The 22,172-nt window shown below is 42.2% G+C and overlaps 2 protein-coding genes across 2 annotated transcripts; both read right to left on the reverse strand.

The window, feature by feature from the left end:
* Positions 1-2,631: 2,631 nt before the first annotated feature.
* On the reverse strand, positions 2,632-3,279 carry LOC118122391 (histone H2AX). The gene has a single exon (XM_035179091.2). The coding sequence runs from the start codon at positions 3,185-3,187 to the stop codon at positions 2,759-2,761; it is 429 nt and encodes a 142-aa protein (XP_035034982.1). The 5' UTR covers positions 3,188-3,279; the 3' UTR covers positions 2,632-2,758.
* Positions 3,280-3,676: 397 nt separating this feature from the next.
* On the reverse strand, positions 3,677-21,550 carry c2cd2l (c2cd2 like). Its single transcript, XM_035179090.2, has 15 exons — positions 21,244-21,550; positions 20,502-20,946; positions 11,510-11,605; positions 11,157-11,276; positions 10,479-10,589; positions 9,737-9,850; positions 9,521-9,614; positions 9,298-9,430; positions 9,097-9,161; positions 8,727-8,848; positions 7,876-8,047; positions 7,674-7,766; positions 7,111-7,244; positions 6,252-6,465; positions 3,677-5,548 (listed from the first exon to the last, which is right to left on the reverse strand). The coding sequence occupies exons 2-15, from the start codon at positions 20,865-20,867 to the stop codon at positions 5,298-5,300; spliced, it is 2,085 nt and encodes a 694-aa protein (XP_035034981.1). The 5' UTR covers positions 20,868-20,946; positions 21,244-21,550; the 3' UTR covers positions 3,677-5,297.
* Positions 21,551-22,172: the final 622 nt, after the last annotated feature.

Genomic DNA, 22,172 nt, shown 5'->3' on the forward strand with positions numbered 1-22,172 from the left:
GGATCCACACACATCTTTCCAACGGGTCCACCCCTCTTTCCGGCCCTCTCTCTCTCTCTCTCCACTTATAATTCCTTCTTTTTTCTTCCCCTTCATTTGAATCTACCCACGCTGTATCCCTGCATTGCTCTGTGAGAAAAGACAAAACGTGGAGAAAAAGTGTCACCAGGATGAGATCACTTCATAACTCATTGAGGATTAGACAAAGTGCAAACATGAGTTTGCATTTTGAGGGAAGCACGAGAGACATTTAAAAGCCATCAAGTCTACCTCTCTTTTTCCTGCACAGAATTGCAGAAACACACACAAAATGTCCATAATCTGATAAAAACTGCACATCTTTTACTTGACTCTACCACTAACAGAGTGAGAAGAGCGACAGTGGTAAATTTAGAGCCTTTGACAGGCTGCCAGTCAGGAAATTATAGTGATCACAGCCAGTGGACACTCCGGTTTTTCCTCTCAGGCTGGAGTTTTTAGCCTGGCTGTTGGTGTTGGACACGTTGTCAGGGCCCGAGTAATTGGTTCAGCCTGTCCTGGGTTCGGTTCAGACTCAGTGCGTCATGCTGCTTTTCCCACTAATAAAACAGTGAAGAGCAGACAGAAATATCTGCGTGCTCTCCTCCTGTGGAAAGGTTATGGGCGAGTTTAGCTGCACATGTCTGGGATGTGATGAGGGAAAAAAGGGATCTGCACCACAGCTGAGTTAAAAAAATATGTCATCTTGTATAAATCCCACAAAGAGTTGTTAAGTAGGACTGTTGGAAGGAGTGGTGTCTGCTCGAGATTCCTTTTTTAAAAAAAAAAAGATGTTTTACTGTTTGTCATGACACTAAAGGAAACACACACACCACATGAACACTCATCACACACATCCTGCATTTTCAGATATGAAACAGCTGACACCTAGTGGCAAAGTCAATGAAGTGCACCTCCAACATCATGATTGCATCATTTGCCCTGCAACTCAGTGTGTAGTCTGATTAAAGTACTGCAGAGTTGTGTGGTAACCTGGGGAGCAGTGCTGACATGTGGTTTGTGTGGCCGACAGATGTTTTCTTCAGCAGAGGTTTTATTTGGTCAGAGGAGGTTTCGTGGTTTGTCCTGACCCTTGTTTAAATAGACCACACTCCTGTCAGACAGGATAAAATACAACACTAATATTGTTGTGATGGCTAAATATAAGTTATAGTCGTATGAAGACGATAGAAAATGTACAGTAATCTTACTGCACTACCAGAAATGACTTGATATACTGTTTTTATTGACTGCTCAATTTCTGGCACATTTGGATGATGGGATTTGTGATTTAAAGAGATTATTGAGGCTCAGCTAAATTATGCTCCTTCACAATGTGATGGATTTTGTACTATTGAGTTGTGTATTTGATCACATATCACTGTGCTCGCTCTGCTAAACTGGCTGCAGGCGTTTATCTGCGAAGGATCTCCGTCATGGTATTTGCATGTGCACAGAGGAAACTGGACTTGCTTGTGTTTTGTTCTTCTGAATTTGGATTTCAGTGATCGGATCTCAAGATGCGAACAGGACACGTTCAGACCTGTACTTAGTGCTGTCCAATAAGGTGATCAGATCACTCAGGGCAGAGGTTATGAATGAGGCCTTGAAGACGTTTTACATCTCATCCAAGAGCCGTATTCAGGTCTAACTGAGGAGAAGACCCTTTGACTCAGGGAACCTCAACGAGCTTCATGTTTAACATAACGACCTTCAACATGAGTAGCAATCATCAGAAGTTTGATACCGGAAGCCTCCCACTAGTCAGTGAGAACAGATGTGCATTTGTAAAACTGTTGAAGGCTGCAAATGTTTGTCTTCACGTGTAACAAGGAAACACCTGGAGCCTCAAGCATAAAGAGCCGTTAAACAGACTTTAACCACAGAGATGCACAAACACGCCAAGAAAGAAAACCCCTGAGATGCTGTGTCTCTCTTGCTGTGACTAAAACTTTACAGACTTTGTAGAAGCATAATTAGGGAGACCTCAATTCATCATATTGGTAATTTCTGAAGCATGTAGGATGTGGTGCTTTTATTTTGTTCACTGATGTAAAAGGGTGAGGCAAGTATTTACACAGCACAGCCTCCAAATGACTACACTTCAGATTTAATTCATCTTTACCAGGTTAATCTAATAAACTAGGAAATGAGTCTGAATAAAGATTATAGACTACGCAGTAAATTGAAGCCCAAAGCTAGTGCCATCAGCTGGGCAGAATATGCATTAGTTAGTTTGCAATGTCATGTAGTGTAGGATTTGCTTGTCATTTATAAAATAAGACTTGAGGGATTTATACCCAACTTCCACCAAAATGCAGTCTTGCAGGAAGCACGTGAAGGACAGTTAGCTGGCTCTGTTGCAGAGTCAGGCCCATGGACCACCATGCATGCTGGGAAGTTAATTTTCACTGGACACGTGATGCCTGCTGAGAAGCATTGGTGCATGTGGCAGTAAGCAGATCTTACTTTTACTACAGCCTAACATATTTAAAAATCATAAAGTTGTGGTTTATATGTACATCAGCAAAACACCCAGCGGCTACAGACAGTAACCACACCTCCCCCTTTACTAGCAAGAAGTCTATCATCACAACGAGGGTAACAAGCAACTTGTATAAAAAGCGTTTATTAAATTAAAAAGTCATGCTAAAGAGGAACACAAGGACAGACTGCTCTTTAACGGAGGAGTGGGTGGCCCTTAAAAGGGCCTTTGGGCTGAGAGTTATTAGCCTGAGAGCTAATACTCCTGGGACTGAGAGGAGGCCTTCTTTCCCGCCTTGCCGGAGCTGGGTGCGGACTGTCCGGTCTTCTTGGGCAGCAGGACGGCCTGGATGTTGGGCAGGACGCCGCCCTGGGCGATGGTGACGCCGCCGAGCAGCTTGTTGAGCTCCTCGTCGTTGCGGACCGCCAGCTGCAGGTGACGGGGGATGATGCGGGACTTCTTGTTGTCTCTGGCGGCGTTTCCAGCCAACTCCAGGATCTCAGCGGTGAGGTACTCCAGCACGGCCGCCAGGTACACGGGAGCCCCGGCGCCCACTCTCTCGGCGTAGTTGCCCTTGCGGAGGAGACGATGGACGCGGCCGACGGGGAACTGCAGACCGGCTCGGGAGCTGCGAGTCTTGGCCTTAGCGCGGGCCTTGGCTCCGGTTTTTCCTCTTCCAGACATATTGGTTAGTTCGCTTCTTTTTCTCTCAGTAAAAAATACTGCAACACACCAGTGTCAACCAGGATATAAACCCTTCTGTTAGTCCCGCCCTTCAACGCGATTGGTACTGAGGATGAAATTAGCCGTGTGTGATTGGCTGTCAGAGGTCAAAGGGAACAGGAAGTGGGCGAGTATTGGCGCGACTGTTCTTACTTTAAGCCAATCATGGTGGGTTTTACAGAAGAAAGGCGGGCGCTGTTCCTCCTGCGTGTTGTGATAGGGTCATGAAACAGCGGCTGAGACGGATGACCAATCCAACGTCTTCCCTCCAGCTTCAAAGTTTTAGGCGCGTTTAACTTGAGCAGTGAAAGTATAAAATAATATCTAAAAGTAGTGTGTCTATATATGAGATTAACAGATGTTGTAAATTAACATTTTAAAGAAGCTGGAAAAATCCATAACGCCTAAAATAAAAAAGAGCCACAAGTCAACGCGGGGTTCACAGATCAATTGAGCTTCAAAAATAATTTATTTGCAATAAATTAAACATTTCAAATATTACAACAGAAATTAAACACATCTTAAAATTTCCAGCAACCTCCTGTTCACATTCCAGCCACATATCATGTAGTGTGCCTTTAGTCAACGAAGTGGCTTTGTTCGTTTATTCAGCATTTTGAATTGGTTTTATTTTTGTAAAGCACATGGTATATGATCAGTAGAGTCCCTTTGACAGCGTTTGGCTCCACGTTTTCTCGATCCTTTTTAGCAGGTATTCTTTTATTGATACAAATAAACATGACAATTCAATTATTTAATTTGATCTCTGAATTAATGCAGATGATTAAAGTATTTCTCTTTTTCTCAGACTAATCACAAATTTTTTTGGGCTTATGAGGATGCAGTATATTTCATTATATCTCTTGTTGCTATAGCAATTTATTTTCTTGCCCTGAGTGGGTCCACTATACCCGTTACCTTGTCATTAACTCTGACAATCTTGTTGCTTGCGATGCCTTGGCAAAATGTCTCAAAATACTTCCCTGCAGTCGCTCATGTGAGACTCAAGTCTGTTTAAAAAGAAACACAATATGATAACAATCCTAAATCTTACAGACAGGATAAGTTTTGTAAGGTTTAGATTATAATTAGGAGCCGATCACATGTGCAAATGTCACATAATATACCGTATGCAAACTTGTTCCACTGTAATGATAGTTATTGCAGAAGTAAAATGTCAATATGGAGCATGAAGTTTATAATGCGCTTAACTGCACATTTCACTTATTAGAGTCAACACTAGATACAAAGTGAGCAGGACTTGATCCTGTCTTTCTTCCTGACAGAATACCGTCTTGTGGAGAGAGTAGTGGAGAGAAGTTTCCAAAGCAAACTAAAATGCATTTATGAGCTTCACTTCAAATGAAATCCCACAGAAAGTACCTTTTATAAAATATAAAGCACAATAAATATATGATCTTTTCTGCGTCTTATGTAAGATACAACATTTAACCACATCCTAAAACCAATTTATAAACAATCATGAATGGACATTACAGCTAATTTAAGACAGATTCTTGTTAACTCACTTAAAACTAGGTGATAAAATTACATGTGCATGGAAAAACACAGCAACGTCTCTATTTTACAGGATAATGCAAATATGACGAGTCATTTTCTGGGAGAATGGAATGAATAGCACTTGTTTGATGTGAACCACATAATAAATAAATGACATTTTATACAACCCAGGAAGGAGTGCAACCAATAATGTTATACTGGCCTTTTAGTTTAAGAGCTTCCACCATTGGTCACAATCAAACACTCTGGGCACACAGCGTTTCATTGTAGTTATTTCCTTCACTTCACTCAGCAGCGGATTTCTCCTTGAAAGAAATAGATAATCACATTTAAACCTCAGCGATGTGATTAAACAGGACTTCTGTTCTGAAGGTGCGATAGTTAGACTACAGAGGAAGGCCCTCCCAGAGGAATCCTCCTTTCAACATGTACAGGTGATAACCCTCCGGGGGCTTTCAACCTGACATAGTCTGGACTCGAGGTTTAGTTCTGACAGAACCAACAGAGGCTTTAAAACAATCCTGTTGAGTTAGGATGAGGCCATTGATAATCAGTTGTCCAGCTCGCTCGCTCCTCCGTTGGTGGCAGAGCCTTTGCCTTTTGATTTGCCTGATGAGCGGAAAGAGAAGCGCTTGATGATACGCCGAGAGAAGCTGCCGGACTTTTTACGGGAGATGGTTGCGGCAGCAGCAAAGTTATTGCCCATGTTTGAGATGTCTTCATGGGATTGGCTGAGGCAGGATTCCTTCTCTCTATGTCTCCTGCGGAACAACATCTTTGTCCCGCTCTGCAGAAAGCCCACTGCAGGAAGCAGACAGACAGAAGGGACATTGTGACCTTGATGAACAGCAACAACCAATGATTAACCAATGATTTAAAATTGAATTGATCACTTATCCATTCAACACCACTCTTGTCTGGTTGGAGTATGTATCAACATGGCCTCTAGAGGGCGGCAGCGTAACTTTAGAGTCAGTAGTTCTACCAGTAGCCCCTTTTAAACAGCCTGTTCAAAGTGGGGATGTTGCATAATGGGGGCAACGTTCTTCAGCCTTTATGGGGCAGCAGAGGAATTCACAGAGCCAGATTTATGCTTGTGAAAAAGGAAGGGGCCAGCATGATGGGACAGGGCGATACACTGACACCAAGCAGACATGCTGTTTAAAGTCCCACCCTGGAGCAGCATGATGCAGACTTAGTTCGATTCAGTAAAAACAAGCAAAAGGGGCAAAATGTGGGGGTCTCCTTAAATGCAAGAGATCTGTATAAAAGTGGCTAGTGATTGCTCAATTGAAGTTCTGAATGTAAATCTGATGCATTTGACCTTTTTAATAAAATAACAGCTTTAATATGTTTTACAATAACGAGAAGGGGCAATATGCTAAAACTCAGCAAATATAACTTAAAGTTTACCATTAGTGTAAGACATTGTTGAACAGCTTCAGTAGAAATGAAATCAACACCTCAGATGATTTTATTCCACAGACCAAACTGCACGTCTTACCTTTGTGGTCTTTGAGGCTGCGGGTTTCCAAGGCACCAGCGGAACCAGTATCTGATTCCACATCGTCCACAGACGGACGCTCCGACACATCGGAGGGTGTAGTTTCATCTGGGTCCTGGTGTTGCCCCACCCCAAAGTGGTTGCCGTGCATGGCTGCATCCATGGCTGCAGCGTAGCCACTTGATAATGCACAGGCGTCCTCTGAGAGTGGAACCTGACGGGTGTTAGATACTGAATCAATTTACATCCTCTCAAAAATCTTATCTCAGTTGATCAAGGGATTAGACAGGACAGAGGAGGAATAAGTTAAGTTTGTAAATTCTTATTAGACACTTAACCTAAAAATGCTGCTCAAAACACTTCTGTTTACCATAGTTTTAAAATACACACTTAATCACCAACATTTTGAACATCACGACACCTGCAAATGTCAGGTTTCAAGTCTAGCCTCTTACACTTGATATATTACTGCAGGATTTCAGGCAAAAATGAGGTCAGAGGCCTGATGCTCCTCTAATGTGGTCCTACAGGGGGCTGCGACTGTGGACTAAATTTAGATCAAACTCAATTTGCCTGGTTCCATGTCTCTGTATTTTAGAATCCTTCTAATTATGTTATGTTGGTGAATGATTCCTGTACTATAAGTGAAGTTTGGTTAAAACAAAACCAAGTTGAAATATTATTCTAATTAATAAATGTAGCTTTGCAGGCAACTTGTATCCTACTGATAAGTGAACAAATACTGAAAATTACATTTTCACATCAAAATAATTGCACTTAATTAAACACACATTTGTTTTACCACTGGCAAGACAAATTCCACAAGCCACTGCCTTTGACACAGTTTCCATTCTCTGACCTTTGACACGCCCGAGATGATCAGCGTGCTCCTTTTTGTCGGTGTCTTCCTAGCTACTTTGGAGGCCGACTCCGTCAGCTGGCGAATGGCCGTATCTGCAACAGGATCCAGGCCATTAGAGAGGCGGCTGCTCTCTACGCAACAAAAACGGAAAAATATGTAAATCAGCACTATACCAGAAAACTGCGAATTTGCTGTTTTTCAAAATGTACCTTAAGATTAATTCATTTTTTTGCAGTGTGATTTGAAAATGTATGGTTTATTAGAAATACATACAAAAAGAATTGTATCAAACTAAAACATTAGTATTTTAATGTCTAAGAGAGGTCATGTACATAACTAAATTAGTGTAGACTTTTTGTGCTTTGCGATGTAAAAGCATATTTTCCATTGTGTAAACCTGTTGTTAAAGTTGAAGGTTTTTGAACTGGAGAACCTGCATACACTTTGTGATGCATACTGTAAAGTGCCATTCTCTCGTCTCATGTTACACTGCAGCTTCTTGCTTATCCAACTTTGCATCTGTCATGTAAAACCATGTCTGGCCTTTCAGTCCGACTCACTGCTCGGGTTGGGGGTGGTGCTGCCATCAGACAGGATGGTGGGTTTCTTCTCAGTCACCTCCACTTTGGATGGGGATCGCAGAGGGGAATCACCTGAAAGGCGTCAACATTTTTTCATGCCATTGTTAATATGATCACAATATTTGATCCCTTATTATGCAGCTACCCTGAAGCAATGTATTACTTCTCTCAGTAAACCAACCTGGACTGCGTTCCACTTTTAGTCGGGACTGAACGGTCGTGACAGTGGTGATAATGGTTCCATCTGGCATGATGGTTCGGTCCACGTCGACTTTCTTGGTCGGGGTGAGCGAGGAACGAAGTGGCAAAGCATTGTGGGTGCTGCGCGGTTCCTCTGTTTCCACATACAGCAGCTGGTGGAGTTGAGAAACAGTTAGATTCTACAACATTTTATGGGGCTTTTACATATTTCATTTCACCAATAAAATGTGTAGAGTGGATGGGCAATTCATCAAACAAGAGGGCACTGTATTTACGAGGTAGGTGCATTATTTAAACTGACATTTGGATCAGCAGGGACAATATTGGATGACCTATCAGTGGGTACAACAGGTTGCTAGAGGAGATGTTATCTTGTCTCCTGTAGGTTATTTTTTCCTCTTTGGTTAGAGAACCACAGGTATTTTACGGTCATTGAAACAAAAGCAGATCTCCGCAAGACGTAAAGAAGGCATCAAACTGGCTGTGAAAAGGCCAGAAGAGATCTTTGACAACTATTTCAAGCATGGCAATGGACTGTTTCAGCGTTGCCTCTCCTTTTGTCTCGTTTAAGGTTGGTTGATGTTCGATGACAAACTGAGATGTAGCTGTACACTTTAAATCCTTGCACTTATATATTGCACTTGTAGTTTGGCTTTTTTGAAGCTAATTATATGGTTCTTGCTGTTCTGGGTTTGTACCCTCATGGTGGAATGCACTTATTGTAAGTCGCTTTGGATAAAAGCGTCAGCTAAATGATATGTAATGGAGTGTAAATGTCTTTGCAGCGGTTTTCTATCATTTTGTAGAAATCTTTTATATCTTGCCACTCACTTCTGCGGTGATAGTAGTGTGTGGTGCCAAGCCGAGGCCGGGGCTTATTGACAGCGTGTGTTGTCCACTGAGAACTTTGCAGCGGAGATCCAAGGTGATGGAGGCGTGACCCGGCAGGAATTCTACCCAACAAAAAGACATATTTGTAGAAACAGCATGAAAGCCTTTGAAATATACTGGAGCTCTCGAGTCGGCACAGGAGAATCTCCTGAAATTTTATACATCCTAAAACGCTGACAAAGAACATTACCATGAGCCTGCAAGCAGAGCATTTTAAGCGAATAGTGATTTTTGCTTAGCCAATCTAAACGTTCCTGCTGATCAGGTTTCTGAACAGCCAATAGTGAATTGATGTTGAGTAATGCCTTACGTTCCCTCTTGCCATTCCGCTCCAGAAGTCTGACTCTCAGCTCTTTGGTGTCTGGGCTCAGCTCCCTTTAACACACAGAATGCAGCTGTGTGAGATTTAAAGTAAAACTCCACAACACAAAAATAAATAACTGCTTCATTTTGGCATGACTGTACACAATGAAACATGAACAGCAGTTTGACGTCACAGATGCCTTCGTACAGAGTCATTTCTTCACTCCAATCCAGTGGCGTGTTGGGGTTGCCGGGCACAGGCAGGAAGCGGGTCGCCCTCTCTGTGGAGGGTGGATCCAAACTCAGGACACAGCATAGCTCCTCTGATGTTGACCACTGACCTGCAGACACACAGCAACACAGTGAGTCGCCATTGAAAATCAGCGGGACGCTGGACGGAAATGATCTGAGGCCAATGGAAAATATCTGACCTTTACTTAAGGTCGCTCGGAGCTGCCGGAGCTGCAGTCGCCGCACCAAGACACTCTGGGAGTTCAATCCCACTGACAGGAGGTCCATGGGGGCCTGGGGATGTTCAGAAAATGGGTGCAGATCTTAATAACAAAACAAGTTAAAATATAGGATTTGTGGTACAGCATCCAATTGTAGAAATTTATGTCAGAAAACAATTAGTTTGTCTTTCTCACCGAAGGACTGGAAGCACAGGTCTTGAGGTTGAGGACCATGGCTGGCTGAGTGTTGAACAGAGTGTCCTCTATCAGTCCCTTAATCATGCTAAGGTCCACTTCACCCTCTGTCCCCTGAGAAGAAAAAAGTAGTTACTGATCACTCTCCGATAATTAACCAGTGTGTGTAAACCATTCAACTGAAACAAGCTGAGGCTTTGAATGCATTTTTTATGTTTGATGTCACTTTAACTTGTAATAATATCCAAGAGGAACAAATCCAATGATCAACATTATTTGCTGTTGCTTTAATCTAAAAAGTTAGTTTTTCAAAAAGCCTTGCGCCCTTGGGCCAGTCACAACATTTCCCAATAACTGCACTTGGCATGATTAGACAAAAAATGAGAAAAATTTACATTTCAGATCTAATAGTATCCAGGAGATCTGTCTTCAGTAATGAAACCAAATGCAGTATTTTCTTTATTTACTTTGTTGCCATCTCAAGCAAAAAGACAATGGCATGAACATTTATGTAACACCATTAAGGAACGGCATTTCCTTCATGACTCATGATGAGTTTAACGGGAGAAAGTGACTCATATGCAAAACATTACATGGTGACTGAGATTTATGAAGAGACTTTGACTGAAAGCGTGAGCGCAGCCTCAGAAAGCTTTGCATAATGTGTATTTCCTTATTTTTGGACATATGAAACCTTCCAATATGTAAAGAGGGTAGTGGTTCTAATAGCACATGTTCTCACTTGTCTCTGCAGCTTGCGCGGAGACACGCTCAGAGAAAATGACGGCTGCTTGGTGAGAGTCCAGGATATCAGCAGACCCTCGTCCTCCACCTCCTCCAGACACACCACCACCTGATGGAGACAGACGGGGGAGCGAGGTTGGAAAACACATTAAACTCTACAATAACTACAATATTTCACTTTCGTCACATTAAGCAGAAAAGCAGTAGATGATACATAACATTTAGTGGATACTTTATCAGAATCAGAAATACTTTATTGATCCCTGGAGCGATATTGGGTAAATTGGTTTATTTTCTGACAGTGCTGTATGCTAAAGGGAGTGAAATGCACATGGAAAATCATTTCTAACATGAATCACTTCTTCAGTGACATAAGTGAGAAAAACAAACCTCACCAAGACAGGAAGCGACCTGATTTATGGGAAACAAGTTCTTAGCTCTGTTGAATACTGTTGCAGCCACACAATAACTAGAATAACACTAAGCTTATTCAAGTTCACTCGTTTAACAACAGTGACTGTGATGGCAGGAAAGGATTTAATGTGATTTTGTTTTTGTGTAAATTTACACATTTGAATAACAATGCAAATGTTGCTCTGACTTTTTTATTGGTGTCAGAGGCCTGCCCTCAAATGTGCAAAGTTCAAGAAAAACTCCAGTGGGTGTGTTTTTGTACCTTTGTCATCATAGGTGCGATGGTGATCTGATACGTGTCCATGGAAACGGCAGCAGGTGACTGCTGGGTGACCGTCACGGGAAATGTCACAGTGTCCACCCAACAGTTACAGTGTAAAACCTGTGAAACAAAGCATGCTACTGAAACGGGGGGAATTATTCAAGGTTGTTATTAACAGTGCTGCATCATAACGTCTCTAAGATTAAAATTCACCCGTGTTCATCTTAATCTCACACAATTTTGTCCCCGGATTTTTTTTTTGTCATCCATTGTTCCAATTAAAATTCACTGGGTCACTGACTAAAGATGTTAATCCCTGTGTTTATTGAACATGGACCATGGCATGAACTCACCATTCTGTATGTAGACTGGTCTGTGCAGGTCACACTATCTATTGCAGAGGCAGCCGTTAGCTGTGGTGTGCTGTCAAAAGTGATCTGGATGGAACTCTGGGAGAAACAGAGGAAGAGAACAAATGTCCTGAATATTACATAATGGATGGAGCAGAGGAACTTGGGGATGCTGTAAAATGTATATTCAAATGCAAATTAACTGAGGATTTCATGAATTTTAATCTTGTTTGGCATCAACCGTCAAAAAACAAGTAATTGGTAATCACTTGCATAAAATACTTATGGTATATTCACAATCGCATACCATGAATCCTTAAAGACTCCTTTTTGGGTGCCATAATAATTATTGTGTTTACAATGCATAGCAAAGTACAAATGTGATTTTAAGCCAACGCAGCTCTGTGGATTTGTGCGCTCAGATGAAAAGTGCCTGAAGATGCTGGCAATAAAATTACAACATATGTTTTGCCCAAGGGTTGTAACATTCAAGTTAATCTGAGTTTTTGTGATAATCCAGAAATTGTAATTCACCTTTCATCAAACTGCAGCCTGCTCTGACCTGCATCAGTCAATGCTTAAGTCACATTACAGCACCCCTAACAAGACTGTGTGTGTCTGTGTGTGTGTGTGTGTGTGTGTGTGTGTGCGTGTGTGCGTGTGTGCGTGTGTGCGTGTGTGTGTGTGTGCGTGTGTGTGTGTGTGTGTGTGTGTGTGTGTGTGTGTGTGTGTGCCGCAACCTACGGAGTGGGCATTTTGGGAAAGTGAGGACCTTTTGGCCGGTCCTCACTTTGTGACCACGCTTTAGTGGACTGTTTGGGGGTTAAGACTTTGTTTTAGGGATATTTTTAGAATCAGGTTTAGGTTAGGTTTAGGGTTAGGCATTTAGTTTGGATGGTTAGGGTAAGGGTCCACGGAATGCATAATGCCAATGAGTGTCCTCACTAAGACAGCTGTACAAACGTGTGTGTGCGTGTGCCAGAGTGCCAGAGGATCTGTTACACTGGATGGCTTTCACTGGCTCAGGAGCTACAAGTGAGAGAAAACAAATCCCCTATTGTCAGGACATATGTTCCTCTATGTCCAAGTCCAAGCTCTATCAAACACAACAGAGAAGGCAGGGCAGAGGTGAGAGGATGATGTAACAAAGTTTATGGTGTGTGTCCATGTTTGTGTGTGTGTGTGTGTCAGTGTTCCGGCCAAAAGGGCAGGAAGCTGAGCCAACTGCGATGCCGCAAGCTTGCGTAGACTCCCTGGACCAACACTGCAGTCACATGACTTCACCATACAACCGGCTGTGTTTTCGCTCTTGTTGGCTGGAGTCTCTAAACCTACTCAGTCACCCAACCGTTCATTACACCCACCGTAGTGCAAAACAAATATGCTGTGATGTATTTCATATTGTGAGGCTTTAGAATAACACATTAACCACAGGGTTGTCATCACCTGCAGTTAAACACAACTGCCACATTTGTAAATAGGCATTAATAGAGTGAAAAAAACATTTTACCCAAGTTGATTTGTTTTTAGGTCCATTCATCCAACAACAAATTTGTGTGATGAGAAGAAAATTGTTTTGTATTTTTCTAGATGATTCTTTTTGGTGTTTTACCCTCATGCAACAGGTTGGAGTTTAGATATATGAAAATATGAGCAGAGAGAGTGGGGCTGTGCATGCATTTATGGGCCCTGGTCCCAGAATCAAATTGAGGACTTAGATTATAGAGTGTTAGATTATGACCTCCAACCCAAGGAGATTATGTATTCAACCCTGTATGTTGGTTTATTTGTTTTGGTTGTTTTGGTTGTGTGTTTTTTGTTAGCAGGATTACACAACAACTACAGCACAAATTTCCATGAAATTTGGTAGAAGGATGGGACAAGAGAGCACCCATTAGATTTTGGCATGGATCTGGGCAAATGGGCGGATCCAGGAATTATTTTTTTTCACTTTGGGCCTTGCTTGGCAATGCACTACACTAAGTACCATTCTAGTATGGTAAGTCTTAACTTCTAGACCATCAGATGCCTCCTAGTAAAAATTCCTCGATTTAAAAACAAGTTATAGATTTGTGTTTTTATATCAAAAAAGCTAATCAAACTGACAATTTAGGGATATGCAGCAGCACATACTTGCCAAGATATGTCGGTCAAAGTCTTGCATTCCTGAGAGGGTTGTCATATTCTCAGTATGTTGTTGTTTCTGCCATGGGGTGCTGATATTTTTTGAGTTTACCAAAATGCTCATTTAACATTTTGAAGCCTGTATGCTTGGAACTTTGGCTATAATGGCCTTCATCCAGTATTTAGGTGAAGTGTGGCCTGCAAAGAATCCACTGAAGTAAAAATTTCCAAGAATATTTTGGGTAAAGCAATATCCAAAAAGTCTTAATTGTATTGTTTTCTATTTGTGCAAAGGGAGTTTTACATCATTGGCTTCACAGGTAGCCATCTGGTGCACTGTGGTGCTGTTTATCCTACTGGTAATGGCTCCAAGCTCGTTTTGTCATGGAGAGGCAAATGCTTGCAGCATAACCACAGATTTGTCCTTGTGAACAATCACTGCTTAACTGAGTGTGTATGTGCAGGGTATTTGTGGAAAGAGACCGTTCCTGAGGACATTCATGGTGTCACTTCAGGTTTGTCAGCGTCGCCGCCTTTGGGTCTGACTGGCTGATCGCCTCTGAAAGCATGTGGGTCAACCAGAAATACACTCCCACCCCCTGTGGCTGTAGTTGACCCTCAGCCTCCCCTCCTGTGTGTATCTGAGGTTCAGATGACGGCAGTGTTTAAATATTGTGGTGGAAAAGAATTAATAATAAGAATAAACATGGTTATTATTACTTGTTGTCAAAATATTAGCAGTGCCATTGTGACAATGTTAGTATGCTGTCAGCATTAACGCCATACTTGCTGACATAAATATAGTTATTATTACATGCTATACATCAGAATATTAGCGGTGCCATTTTGAACATGTTAGCATGCTGCTGTTGGTAGAATTAGCCTCACACTAGCTAGCATAATTTGAAATCGATAAACCCGTGCACACAGACTTTGGAGGCCATGTGAATGTCAGTAGAGTCTCCCATTGTAAGCTTTTATCATCTACCTTTACTTCACACTGTATTCTAAGGTAGTGTGTATCAACGCACTGCATTATGTATGTGTAAATCATAAGTGCTGAGTAAAAGGAGCAGCCTTGAAGATTTAATAATGGAGTTAATTTTTTCTGCTGCCGTTTAAAAGCGTGGCAATTTGAAAGCAGCGACTGGGGGATAAAAATACGAGTTTCCTGTGCTATCATAGCAAATGAGTGCTGGGTGCTGAAAATCCCCGGTCTTTCGGAGGGAATCTACTTGAGCATAATGACGGAGCATTAATCATCTACCAGCAGCAGCTCGCAGTCAGTCAGAGAGGGAAGACATGAGCTGTGGCCTCATGCTAATCACCAGGTTCTTTATAAATGCAGATCTTGAATGGACAGGGAACTTCCTTCCCTGCAGGCCCTCTCATTTTCTCTATTACGCCTCCTTCACTCACTGAGCCCAGTGACGGTGGCTCGACATCATGTGTCAGCTGCAGATGCACACACAGTCTGATGATGCTGTCATGATCCGAAGGTATGAGCAAGGTCAACAAGTCCGGGGCCTTCAAGCCTTCACTTGAACTCATCCAGCCAGAGGCATCCAAATAGCTCCATATCAAGTTCACTCTGCCATTATTGTGAGAGGCTCCTGCAGTGATACTTTAGCAGACAGACATTTTCTCGACATAAACAACTGAGTCATGGAACAAGCTGCATCATGGGATACTGTCCAAAGGTGCAGCAGGGAGTCCACGAAATCAGATGTGCTGTTGTGCTGCTGCACAGATTAACTCCGTACATCTATTCATATTCATACAGCTAAATTCTTATCACACATGCACACTCACAGTTGTAATGTTAATTTAAGTGTTTGAGGGCATACTTGTAAATGTAGTGAGAATGGTATCTCCAAGGAAATCAACGTTTAATCTAGCATGCCAGTTGTCAGACATGAGCATGTGTGTTTATGCATCATGAGTAGGCTATAAAAGGCACTTGAACCCATCTGGGCGCCTGTGGGAGTGTTGGTCTTAAAATGAGGTGTCGTCAGATTGTTGGTACATTACTGTCTTGAGGCAGCGGAGAGCAAATGCAATATTGACCAAGAAAAACCTGCTCTGGAGTATTTCACTGTTATTTTAAGGGCAGATTGTTAAAATAGTAAAATGCGCTGGTGACTGAGACACAATGACAATTTGTTGTTCACGAGGAAAATCCAGGTCATGAAAGGGATATCACGTCTCACAATGATCTTATGAGCAACAAAGTACTGAAGACAATCATGTGATAAGGCAGACTACCAGGTTACACCTTAGCTCCTTTCAAACAGCATATGTGATATAAGAGAAAATAATCCATGTAATATGTCACAGCAAACTCCTTAGCTTAGAAGACTTTTGCCCGTATTTATATATACTGGATTTAATTTGTAATATAATTTTATTTCGTTTTTTATTTACTACGTAATACTGTTTATTAGTTGTATCCTTTTGTGAAGCATTTTGCAACATTATTATTAAGGTGCTGCACAAATAAAGCTCATTATTATCATTATTATTATTAGGTATACAATCAGGCCTTCAACAAATATTTTCCTATGTTCACCAATAATCAATCTTTCCTTATTAAACTAGGAATTTGAGTCAAGCTGCACCAGATATCATAGATATCAGTTTCCTAAATGTGTCAAATTTGTTGTCATTACAATCCATGAGTATTCTCTGAGAAAACAGTGAAAATGTTGGAAAATGCAATTTTCGCACGATGTTAAGATGAAAAAGTGAAAAAAACAATCCTGCATCCGTCCTCTAATCCGCACCAAAATTGAATGGGTTCTTTCCTGACCCATACCACATCCTTCCCGAGAAATTCACGGTAATCCGTTCAGCTGTTTTTGTGTAATCGTGCTTAAAAAACAAACATGCCAACCAACCAACAACTAGACAGGGATGAAAACAAAACCTCCTTGTCATCTGTTGTTTTGTCAATAAAATGTGTGAAAATAAAACAGCTGGAAAAGCCCACCATCATTTCTAAAGAGGTAGGTGGATCATATTTGAAATAACTTGTACAGTTCACAACCTGATAAGATATTTAGTTTGTCACGATTATTCAAAATAAAGAAAAACAGCATAAAGATTTGAGAAGTTGGAATGAAGCAGATTTAGCCATTTTTGCTAGGAAATCATTCTAAATACCAACTGATAAGATAAATAGTTTCCAAATAACTTTCTTTCGACTGACCAATCAAAGTTTTTGCACAGATTTTGGAATCTGATTTCCTGTTACACTGCAAGGTTTAATAGTTGTCTTTATCATGATGGGTTTCATAGTGTTTCTCTGTTGCCTGGGCAAATACAGTGGAGCCTGCAGGGCAAAGGGTTTGCTGAACCCCGTTTGATGAGCATTGCAGGCTCATTCAACTTGCCTTTTCTTTGGATAAATTTCATCATAATTATTTAAAGACCTCTGTCAGCATCTCTCTTAAATGCCGGAAAAGTACTTAGGTTAATGCTATAAAGGATTTGCGTGCTAATCCCCACATGATGACACCGAAGCCGTATCTTCATCGCGCCGCGCTCCTCCAGGGAAGCTCATGTTTTGTCCGATGCAGAAACATAATCATGAAATGCAACTTAGAGGCGAGTGTGAGCATAGTCTGGGCAGTCGCTCTAGTCGTGTCTGTTTTCCAAGTGGCCACAGCAACATGCCTGGCAGGTGGCAGGTGCTTCGTAAGCAGCAAAGAATGCAAAGTGACTCGCTTGCGGGCATTTGTTTTCTTGCCATATTTTGACAAAGCAGCAGGTATTTCCAGTCATGTTTGGAGGGAGGAAGTGAAAAACCAGAATATAAAGGGAACAACAACTTACTGGGCCACCAATTACTTTCACATTTAGTGCATGCGATGTTGAAAGGACCAAGCATGTGACCTTGAAGGGCAATGTCATCAATCACCAGGCCTTGCCAGTGCCTAGATTAAGTCCTCCACAGGTATATCTATTCAACAAGACATGCAAGACAAGAGTGTAACGTGAAAAGTTTCATTAACAAACCCATTAGTGATTTGCATGCGCCCCAGACACATTTAGCAAAACAGATTGCTGCGCACACAGACAATGACAAGCAGATATTTCACTGTGATGAGTGAGCTCGGGAAGCTTTGGCTCACATTCACAAACTAAAAACAGGGACAGACCAACATGGACAGCTATGCTATAAAAGACTGTTTTCTACTTAGTTTTTTCAGCATTACAACTACTTTTATGTTATTCTCCTGGGCTTTTTTAAAGCACTTCACAAGACAAGGTCAAACTGTCATTATATATGAAACAAAACACAGAGACTAAACTTTCAGAGAATGATGTTTGTAAAACACACAACCCTGTCTTCTCTCGATGAAGGTTAACTCCAATGATGTGCTGGTTTTGTTTAGACAACTGAGAACCACAATGGTCCCAATGGATCAACTAATTAGGCCCCTAGACTGTATACAGAGATGGATGACGTGTCTTCACCTCCTCCCACTATCCAGAAATGAAGCCAAAATATCCCGGGTTAGATTGCTACATCATGTGCCGATTTGGAACCAGAATCTGCGAAATAGTAATTAAAGGATGGAGCCATGGAAGCTGCTGTCAATTATGATGCTTCAGCCCATTTTTATAGAATTTAAAAAGTAATTAAAACAAAACATATGGGAAAACAACCACACTTGAATAAACATCTGTGAGATAAGAACTACCTAAAATGACAGAAACCATCTTTAAGTATTTGATGTGTTTTTTGACTTTTTAATTTGGTCCTTGTCCTATCTTCTAACATGGAGGAGGCGGGATTTATGACCTATACGGCAGCCAGCCACCAGGGGGACGATCGAGTCACTTTGGCTTCACGTTTGGGGAGCAGACATGTCATCCATCTGCATATACAGTCTATGATTAAGCCACTGTAGGAAAATCAAACTGACACACACACCATTTACCTCCATGTAATAAAGAGAGGCAGTTCCACAGAACCACTGAGACCTGAGTACACAGAGAACATGCAAACAGATCCTTAGAGCATGAAGGAATCACATGAACATGAAGCGAGTGCAGTCTTCAAAGCTCTGCGCTCTTTGTGTACTTGTATGATGTTAGAGAATATACAGCAGACCTTTGGGTGTCCTCATAGACACTACTGTCCTCTTCATATTCAGTTAAGCCCCGAAGAGCAACACAACGTTTAGATTGATTGGGTGAACTGAGATCATGAATTGGTGAGCAAGTTACACGTCTATCAACTAATTCCAGAAATCTCTGTCTGTCTGTGCCTCTTACATCTCTTATATCATGTGTATTGTTAAGTGCCCAACGAAGTGCAGTGCGGGATTTGGTGCACGTGATACGTTCAGTATTAATAAACTTTGAACAAACCCAGCACTCTGCGAGTCGCTGCTGGGACTCAACGTCAACATGAGTGATGTTGCTGATCACAACAACAGCGTGTTCACAACAATGGCTGCGTCTACGACAATGGCAACTACAACGGATTCTCCAGTTCAGGGTTCTGCAAGCTTCACCAAACTTTGAAAGCAGGTTACTTTTACAGTTTAAGAAAAAGAACTGCAAGCAGCATCACCACAGGCCAAACAAACAGGCAGGTTTAGAACAGGCACTACCCTGGTCTTTCTAATTTGGGCGCTAAAACAATGAGCCATTAATTCCAAGTTGGCTTTCAGTGTTTCTCTGGTTAGGTACTCATTGTTATTTGTCTGACTTTTAGCAGGATACGCAACTACTCAACTGATTTTATTGAAACTTGGTGGGAGGGTGGGGTGTTGGCCAAATAAGAACTCATTAACTTTAGGGGTGGATCCAGGATTTTTTTTCTCACTTTCTTTTACACTGCAAAATCAGACGTTTTATTGTGAAATTCTCAAGAAATAGTGAAGAGATCTTGATGAAAATACTGACTGATAGTTTGCATTGAATATCCCTTGTACGTTCGATGGTCTTTTGCACTAGTTAAGTTGGCAACCATCAGTAGATGCTAGCATATCTTCAGTTGTGTACCTTGGCATCAACAGGTTTTACAATCTTTTTATTACAAGACACCCTCTGCCAGGGCAGGCCGAAGTGTATGTCCCTAACATCATGGGGCCAAAGTGTTAACTTGAACATCTGAGGGGACGATTTCAATCTGCCAAGGTGAGCTGACCCCTAGAAATCCGAAACGATTGATGTGGATTGATGCCTTTAAACTCCCGGCCAACTCAAGTCTAACTCAGCCCACACACACACATACAGTTTTCATGTGGGGGCAGAGGATCCATCTCCTCTTGCAGTGCTCATTTAAACCTCTGGCTGGGTGGCAGACAATGATTCAAACACATCAAAGTGACAATTTTAAAGGCGAAAGACCTTTAAAATGTACGCTAAGCCTTTAAGACGTGTCTGACACTGACCACACTGAATCGGTGTTGTACCTTTGCTTTAATACTGTGGGTGAAGGTTATGAGCAGTAACAAAGGTGAGTCAACTATTCTTTTGTCGCCTCTTCCCACTGTGATCAAACGCAGCCATTTCCCCCACAGGCCTGGGTATCAGACTATTTTTAGGAGGTGTGGGTGTTCATACTGTAGCTACGCTCACTGGTCCTGCCTCTCCGCTCTTATCTGCATTGATTCAGAGCTGTTACGCAAGTCTCTGCCCCCCATCCTCTTACCGATTAGAGACACTCAAGCTCCCACACCTCCACCTCCCTGCCTACACACGTCCACACATGGGCTCACCAACTGCCTTTGCTTTAACTATTTATGCTCCTGCTTAGTGGTAGTAACCCAAGGCATGCTCTTCCACACACTGCCACCAGCAGCTCCCCATTCCTCCTGTTCACCACTAAAAGATCTTAACTGGTCCAACTCACCCCATGCCTGCAGGCCTGCTCATTCAGAGCTTTGACCCAGGTCCTCTGCCAGTGCTCCCTGAAGGACTTGAAGGAGAACAGGGAGGTAAACAAGCCTTTGACCCCGGCCTCAGCTGCGGCTCCTCCATCCCGGCCCGGGCGGAGCTTCCTTAGGAAGCCCCACACACCCGCGCCCGGGCTATGGTGGGGCAGCGTGAAGCAGAGCGGCTGCCGGGCCGGTGCTCCCCTGTCCGACCCAGCGGTCTTCCTCGCTCTCCAGAGCCGCAGTGCGCTCTGCAAGTACTGGAGCAGCCATGTCAGCACGATGAGCAAGGAGGCCAGAAAGAGAGCCACCAGACACAGCCAGGCGAACTCCTGCAGCTCCATCACTGCCTCCCTCTCATGTCAGCAGGTCCGGGTGGAAATATCAGGAGGTGTCAGTCAGAGCAGCTCAGCTCCCTTCAGCCTGTGAGATGGCAGTAAACACACACTCAGCCCTCCTTATCCAAACGGTATAGACATGTTATAACTGAGGAATAACACTGAATGCACATGTATGATGCATGTCAGCTGCTTGTCTTTCATTTGTTTGTTATGGGTCACGTTAAACACGGATAATGCGCGTGTGAAGCAGAAGCCCACGCACTGAAAGATGCGTAAACGTTACCCACACATCTCGGATATTTTGGACCATGCGTTAGTAGAGAGGACGATGCGCAGCCGGTTAATGGATGGAACTCAGATGATGAAGCAGGAAACCTACCGTGTCACTCACACGCTCCGGGCTGCGGGCTGCTGGGGATCGAACGCACGGCATCGTCAACGTGAAGCTGGATTCTTTGCGATGTGCAACGGTGTCAAGAACAAACACACTCGTCCCATCGTCAGTGTTCTCAGCGCTGTTTGTACTGATGTTACTCCAATGTCACCTTTCGATATTGAAACGACCCCTCTGCTCTCTGAGGCTGCAGAGGCTCCACTACGTCCGCTGTTCGAACCCGCCTGCCCGCTGTTCCGTATGCACAGCGACCATCTGACAGCTAACAGCCGCGGCCTGCAGGGGGCGCTGCAGCGGACAAAGCGCTACAGCAACAAGGAAGTTAAAAACTCCGCCTTCAAACTAAAAGCACACCACCCAAGACGTCTAAAAACATCTAAACAATCAATAAAAAAGTCACTCATAAGTTTTAGATTTAAGTGTGATTTGTACTTTTTGCAGAGCTCAATCTGAAACCCCGTCTTTTGTGGTAACTATGATATAATATTGATGAAATATCATACATTTTTGGGATAATCCCTGCCAAATTATGTCACATAACATCATATACATAAATTCAGTTTTCCATATAGAAATTAGAGAGAAAAGGACCAAATAATTTAAGAACAACAACACCAGAAAAATAGTAAATATATTTGAAACCGGTAAACTGTATGTCTTATAAATTTACTAAATGTGTGTTGTGAATATTTAAAATTATCTTAAATTTATCTACATGTTTTTTCATTCATTTTTTATTTCATATATTTCTTTATTCTTGTCAATTTTTTTCAGAATTTTTGCTCAAGTACAAAATCAACTGGATCCATTTAACCCAGTTCCAAAAACCCTGGTTCGTTTGTTGATGTTTTACTGATGTTGATGTAATATTAAGTCAATTTATGTTGATCAAATGTTGACACACGAATCTAATA

The sequence above is a fragment of the Hippoglossus stenolepis genome, chromosome 15, assembly GCF_022539355.2.
Source record: "Hippoglossus stenolepis isolate QCI-W04-F060 chromosome 15, HSTE1.2, whole genome shotgun sequence".
Classification (NCBI taxonomy): Eukaryota; Metazoa; Chordata; class Actinopteri; order Pleuronectiformes; family Pleuronectidae; genus Hippoglossus; species Hippoglossus stenolepis.

Coding starts and splice junctions, on each gene's coding strand:
- c2cd2l (XM_035179090.2), bottom strand. CDS start 20,867: ATGGAGCTGCAGGAGTTCGCCTGGCTGTGTCTGGTGGCTCTCTTTCTG. Junction 8,849..9,096: donor GCGGAATGGCAAGAGGGAAC/GTAAGGCATTAC, acceptor TTTGTTGGGTAG/AATTCCTGCCGGGTCACGCC. Junction 5,549..6,251: donor CAGCCTCAAAGACCACAAAG/GTAAGACGTGCA, acceptor TGCTTCCTGCAG/TGGGCTTTCTGCAGAGCGGG.
- LOC118122391 (XM_035179091.2), bottom strand. CDS start 3,187: ATGTCTGGAAGAGGAAAAACCGGAGCCAAGGCCCGCGCTAAGGCCAAG.